General features: G+C 31.0%; 1 protein-coding gene across 1 annotated transcript in view; it reads left to right on the top strand.

The window, feature by feature from the left end:
* The first annotated feature begins 1,782 nt into the window (after window positions 1-1,782).
* The window catches only part of Nup214 (nuclear pore complex protein Nup214), a 25,018-nt gene continuing 19,804 nt past the window's right edge, over window positions 1,783-6,996 (top strand). The window contains exons 1-5 of the mRNA XM_072541199.1: window positions 1,783-2,003; window positions 2,061-2,202; window positions 3,126-3,461; window positions 3,886-4,246; window positions 4,357-4,727. Coding sequence (XP_072397300.1) covers window positions 1,968-2,003; window positions 2,061-2,202; window positions 3,126-3,461; window positions 3,886-4,246; window positions 4,357-4,727 — 1,246 coding nt within the window. The 5' untranslated portion in view covers window positions 1,783-1,967. The remainder of the gene's footprint in view (window positions 2,004-2,060; window positions 2,203-3,125; window positions 3,462-3,885; window positions 4,247-4,356; window positions 4,728-6,996) is intronic.

Below are 6,996 nucleotides of genomic sequence, written 5' to 3'. Positions count from 1 at the left end.
TATTCGGATTTGTCGGATCAATGGATCCGGGTGCTATTCAATCACCGAAATTTGACAACCTGGCCAACAGCACGAGTTATTCAACTGTTAGAAAAACCTTTGAAATTTGAATGTTCTATCAAATAATATTAGATGCATATGAATTTTAATAAAAACTATTTGGAAGCCGAAACGTCAAAAATAAAGTAATTTTAATTTAACGATTGAGGTAAATTTCCATTACATTATTATCATTACAAGTCAAATATCACATAATAATATTTCTTTTAGTGTGTGCTGTCGGTTTCCTTTGAAATATTTCTATTTGTATTATTCACAATGATTGAGAAATGTTTTCCTAAATACAAGCAACAATGTTGCCAAGTATTTTACCTCCAGTGTTCCGGTCTGGAGGTAAAACAGGCCATAAAATGATAATAAAACAAAATATTTTTTATTGTTAAACTATGTAAAACAATGCCATGAACTATGTTCATTGTGTAAAAATACATAAATACTAAGTGTTCTATATATTCTGGTGCCAATTTTTAAATTAATGCAATTCGCCACATTTGGAACAAAACTTAAAATAATTCTGCGGTATAGCTCAAAAATGGAAAAATTATAGTTATCCACATTTGGAACCAAGCCATCGATATGTCAGCTGTCAGCTGTGACAATTTAAGCAACCTAGAACCTAAAAAGGCAATAGAACCAAAATAATTTCAGAAAATTTCATATACACTGATAATAGTAATTTATAATTTTTTATAACGATAGTCGAATATGACGTCATATACAGTACTATCACCGAACAACTATTATTCATATCACAGAATACAGTTGGGTTGGTGTATTCTGTGATCATATTTTCGGCAAAAGTATAGAGAAAGTGTCGATCGGATAGCCAAGCGGGCTGGGCGGCCGGCTTCTCCTTCGCTTCAATGCGAGAGATGTCAGTTCAAATCCCCGGCTCGGTGAACAGAAAACAAAAAGGCTAACAGTAACGCAGTAGTTTAAAATTCTAAAATGAATCTGCGGCTTAGTCTAGAATATGCTGGTATCTGATCGGCCTATGGTGGAGCAGTACGGCAAGAGATAAGGGCTTGCGGCTAGGTGATACTCCTCCATAGATCCCTACCGGAAGGGCGTGGAACGCCTAAATACCGGGTATATATATAGTATAGAGAAAGTGCCGATGAAGTTAGCTACAAATGATCCGTCAAATTTGTGTTTGCGGTATTGCCATGTCCTTATTATGTATGTTTTATGCCTGCCTCGAATATGCTTTGAAACAGTAAATTTTTATTATATTATTTTATGAAATTTTGTATATTTTAAAATATTTTAAATTTTTATAAAACACGAATGAATGAATATTTGTTTCTTTTGATAAAGTTGCAGTTAGTTATTAGAAAAAAAATTTATAATTGGCCTTTGGTAGATTAGAAAATAGACTTGGTAATACTGTCAAAACTTTAAAAACGCTTGTTGCCAGATTGCAACAGTAGTTGTTCAGCAGATTTCAATTTTTTGACTATTTTTTTATAATTTTGGGATGAAATGGTACCTGAATAAAAATTAAAGTCAATTTAAATTATAATAAATTAAACTTAAATTAATTAAACTTCTTTTAAAAACTTAAAAAGAATGTTTACTTGTTTACTAACATGAATTAATATTATATCGCATACTCTTTCGTGATTTATTTGTGATATGGAAACACTGCCAAATACAAATCCTGTCCCTAATTTGTAGCTAACTTCATCGGCACTATCTCTATTCTATACTTCTGCCATATTTTCAAATTTCAAATAATTTGTGGTTATGTGTATGTTTTTTTGTCAGTTTTATGAAAATTGAAAAGACAAGCAAAAATTAATTTCTTAAAATTGTGTATGGTAGAGAGTAATAATTAAAATATAAAACCAAGTATAGGATATATACATAATAGGAAAGAATATTTCCATCTAATAAAAATAAGAAAGATGTTGAAAACTTGTCCTGATCCTGTAGATGTAAATGTAAGTTTTATAAAAATACTGTTAAGACTTATAAAAACCCTGCATTTTCTATTTTAGGATATTCAATTTAAATTACACTGCAGTCTGAAGATTTTCGATAATAGTAGTATTGAAACATTTCAAAACAATCACAGTTTAATTTCTTGTGCCAGTCGTTATGGTTTATTATTTGCTGGATCAAATTCACCATGTTTAAAGGGTATGTTTGGCCATTCTAACAAAAGTTCATTTAATATACTGGTTAAAGTCTTATAAACAAAAACCTGTATATTTTTAGTTATGTACAGGGTTGAACTGTATATTTTCAATTAGATGAAGTTCTTTTTAAGCTAAATAATCTTATTTAAAAATAACTGGTGTGGGCTATATTGTATCAATTTTAATGGAACAAAAGTATTCTAAAACCAAACAAATGATGAATATTATAATGTATAAGTAAAAATTCCAATATTAACAAGAAATATGAATTGTAATATACATATAGCATATAATTTACAAGGCTATATTTTAAAACCTATTGTAAATTTTTAGATGTATTATAAAGCATGTGTGATGAACTACCTATTGTTACATTAAATTTTTTTTTCAAATATTTTATACTACATGCATTTAGCATTAAGTTAAGTAAAGATGAACTTATTATTTAATATAATTATTTTTATATTTTATTAAATATAAAACTGGTATTCAACTCAGCATTTACTGATATTAAACTTAAATTTTCATCATTTAAATCAAATCTTATTAACCTAAATTTTGTAAATCTAGCTACTCATCAAAACAACAAAAACAACTACCTTTTTACTGCACTTTACTTAGTAGCACACCTAGAATTTGCCTCGGGGGGATTTTGGTTGGTCACCGATTTTTTTTTATGATGCTACCTCCTTTTTGAGTCCTTAAAATGCGTGAGTAACAAAACTTAGAAAACCAAAAGTTTAGAAATAAAATAAACTCACTTTATTTTCATTGTTCGCCTCGCTTTAAATACCCCACTTGTAAAAATTATATTATAAAATTAGGATTTTTGATTTATTATAAACAACTTGATTCAGGTGAAAGTTTGTATGATTTGTAATAACTTTGTTTATCAGGATATATTTTCATAAAAATATTTTTCAGTTATTCAAGTTAAGACTGTAGAAAATTTCACCCACAAAGATAAAGAAATTTCAAAATTTCCAAGAAGAACTATCCCCTTACCTTCTCCTGCTAAACATGTATCTGTTAATTGTGACGGTACACTATTAGCAGTGGTTATACAAAGAGACAATTGTCCTGTTGTTATTTTTTATGATGTGTTATCGTTCTATAAACAAAATGTAGTAGTTGTAAAGGAGGTAAGACTTTCTGCAACACCAGGAACCTTCATTACTGAAGTGGGTTGGAATCCAGCAATACCAGGGATATTTACAGCCTGTAAAAATGATAAAATCTTGGGAGTTTACGAACTTAAAGGTAAGTTAAATATACAGCATTGCATATGTAGCAAAGTTATTTTTGTTTCCTGTGTGGATCTCTGTATTCAAAGTAAATATGAAACTCACAACTTGATCACCTGAGTAGTTTTCAGAGTACCTTCACTTGGGTATTTTTCAGGCCTTTAATTACAGTTTTGTTTTGAAGTTCATTATTAATTAACACTTAGCAGTAACTAACAATTCATAGATACACCAATGACTAAATGTTAGATCTCAATTGTTTCTGATTCCTAGAGTCCAGTGACTCTATAAGAAAATATATCATTCATGCACTCAGCTGCAATCAGACCAGGGATGATTTCACATATGATTTCACGTATGCTTTAATAATGTAATCTTATAATTTTATTTTGTTAAAAATAAATACATTAGTGTAATTAAAAATAAACTTCCATTTACAGGCAGTTCTGTAGAAATTAATGAACTACCAGCGGCTGCAGGCAGCTTGAGTTTCAGTTGGAGTCCCAAAGGAAAGCAAATTGCTGTAGGTTCTAAAACTGGCACTATTGTTCAATACAAGCCAGACTTAAAAGCTGTTCGCAAAATTGAGGCGCCCCCTTTCGAAATTGCTCCTTCTCTAATATCTTTATGTTGGGTTTCAAATTTTCAATTTATTGGAGTTTATCAATTTCCGGAAGAGGCTAAGCTAATTGTGGTAGACGCCCCAAAGACTGGAGAAACCAGTTACACAAACTATGATGATGTTTGTTATAGTGGATCTACCAGAATTTCCCAATTTTACCTAATTTTACTACAACATTGGTAAGTAAAAATATATACTTACACTCATCATTTTTAAATACCTTATTTTAAACCAATTATATAATACCTGGTTTATACTAAATGTATATTTCTTTTTATAAATATTTTAGGAATCTTTTAATGATAGCTTCCTCGAATAGTATGGAGCTTGGTTTACTAGGTGCCGTTTCTGAATTCTGGACTCAGTGGAATGTACCAGATTTTGCTCGTGCAGAATTACCATTGGGCTCTGATAAACAAGAGACGCTTCCTGTAGGAATGGCTTTAGATATAAGCAACACAAAACCATTGCCTTGGGGCGAAGGAATCAAACCGCCATGTCCTTATTTGCTGCTATTGAGCCACACTGGAGTTCTCTATTTCTATAATTTAGTTAATTTGAAGGAAGGTATCCCTAGTATAAATAGTCCTCCTGATACTATTGCTGACAACAGTGGACTTGGCCAATTTGTATTAGACACTCAACAAACTGAAGTTCCAGGTAGGTGAATAAATGAATGTCCGCCCCGAATAAGGTTGTAATCCTCAATATTTGTGAATCAGTCTTATTAGCGGAATAAGATTGTAATCATCATTTCTGTTATACTGGTGTACAATCGGCCGTAGAAAATCACTTCATTTCATGTTTCTAAGAACATTCAAGTCGACCCGCTTTGAATAAGGTAACATCATTAGAAATATTAGACATGGCAGATGAAGCATGTGTGAACGTGAGTGTGGCCACAGAAAAACAATTAAATAAGTCTCGAAAAAGAAAAATTAGGTTTAGTGAGTGGAAAAACCCTACGAGACACTGGGAAGCAATATGTTTTTAGAAAAGGTACTGTTGTTCCTGAAAAAGTACCTCCAGTAAACGTAAGTACAGAAAACTGTATTTATTTCGTGATGTTTAAGTAACTAAATAGCTTTAGATATATAAATTAGGTTAATAAGGTTAATATAGGTCATTTTTTAAATATGTTTAACACTACTGGAGCGTGTCAAATTATACATTTTTAAAACGCTTGCATAAAAATGTGTTTAATCCAAATTGAAAGCAACTTTTAAATTTTAATTAACTATATAAAAAAATAAATTTTAATACAAAAATAAGTAAATTGAAATTTTATTAGCAACTGTGTTTTGCTTCAACGCGTTTTTTTTTGTTGCAGGCTAGAACTTGTCGCTGTAAGTGTGGGTGTGATGAAATTAACTTGGAGCAAAATTAATTAATTTTTAAACAATTCTACAGTGTTAGCTACTATAGACAAAGAATGTTGTTACACCAATATATGGATTTAGTAGATGTGAAAAGACGATATGTTCCTGAAGGCGAATCGCAACGAAACTGTTCAGTTACTTATATGTTGCCTCTTGCAAACACAAATATATGTGTATGTCAAAAAACGATATGTTCCATATTAAAAGTTACGCTCAGACGTATCCAAAAATTGCAAGAAAAAATTAAGTGTAATCAAACATTGTCTGATCAAAGAGAAAAACATAAACATAGACCACAAGCGATCTCTGATGAAGTAAATTAGCTGTAAGAGAGCACATTAAATCTTTTCCAAAAGAAGTGAGCCACTATTCCAGAAATAACACTCAAGAGCTTATTTTGTATCCAGACTTATCCATAACAAAATGTATCTACTTTTTAAGGCAAAATTTCCAGAATTTGTATGTGCCAAAACTGATGCTGAAATGCAGAGACTTTAAATCGAAAGCAAGCTACACCAAGCAAAAGCAGAACAAGCATATGCTACCTTAAACGAGGATATAGAATTAGCTCGAAATAATCCCAATATTATTGTTCTATGTACAGATCTACAACAGGTACTGTTTTGCCAGATGCTAAAACATTCTGATTTATTCTACCAACGTCAATATTCATGTTAAAATCAAGCAATCCACAATATGGGTACAAACGAGGGTTTTATGTGTCTGTGGCATGGAATTATAGCAAAAAGAGGTTCAGCTGAAACAACATCCTGCCTACGGAAGTATATTACCACTAACTTTAAGTCCATAGAAAAATCAGAAAGAAAATTAATTGTTTGGTCTGATGTATAGGACAAAATAATAATTGGCGTAGTATTGCATTATACCAGTACCTGGTCAATATGAAATATTTTACATCTGTGGAGCAAAAGTTTTTAATTAGCGGACACAGCTTCTTGCCCTGCGATAGGGATTACTTATTGAGCGTAAGAAAAAACCATCAACACTGTATCATCCAAAAGATTGGATTGAAGTTATAGCCAATGTAAGACCCTCTAAGACATTTATTGTGTGTTTTCTTGAGAAGACCGATTTTAAAGACTTAACCATAGTCGAGTCATCTTTAATGAAAAACAAGACTAAAATAATTGAAGCGGTCAGGTACAAAATTACCAGTGATGATCCTACAAATCTATTATGTCGATAAAGCCACAATGTATTGCGACCTTGGACTTCCCATCTCTTGTCTAAAAAAGAAAGAGGAGTTAAAAATCATGTTTTGCCACCAGTTGCCATTCCAATTGAAAGTCTTCCTGTGTTGTATAAGAATCCTTTGCCAGTAAAGAAAGAAAAAAAACTTGTGTGCTTATATTCCTAATTCAGAATATAGGGAATTTTATTGAAACCTTATTTCAACAGAAAATTAAAAATAATTTTTTATCTTTGTTAATAATGTAGGTTTATATAAATAAATATAGGTGTAGTTGTTCCTTAAAAAATAAATATAATTTTCTTAACAAGCAGTCATATTTGTCTTATTTCCTTACGTT

This window comes from Diabrotica undecimpunctata, chromosome 8 (genome assembly GCF_040954645.1).
Source record: "Diabrotica undecimpunctata isolate CICGRU chromosome 8, icDiaUnde3, whole genome shotgun sequence".
Taxonomy (NCBI): Eukaryota; Metazoa; Arthropoda; class Insecta; order Coleoptera; family Chrysomelidae; genus Diabrotica; species Diabrotica undecimpunctata.
This window is presented reverse-complemented; position numbering and strand designations above follow the sequence as displayed.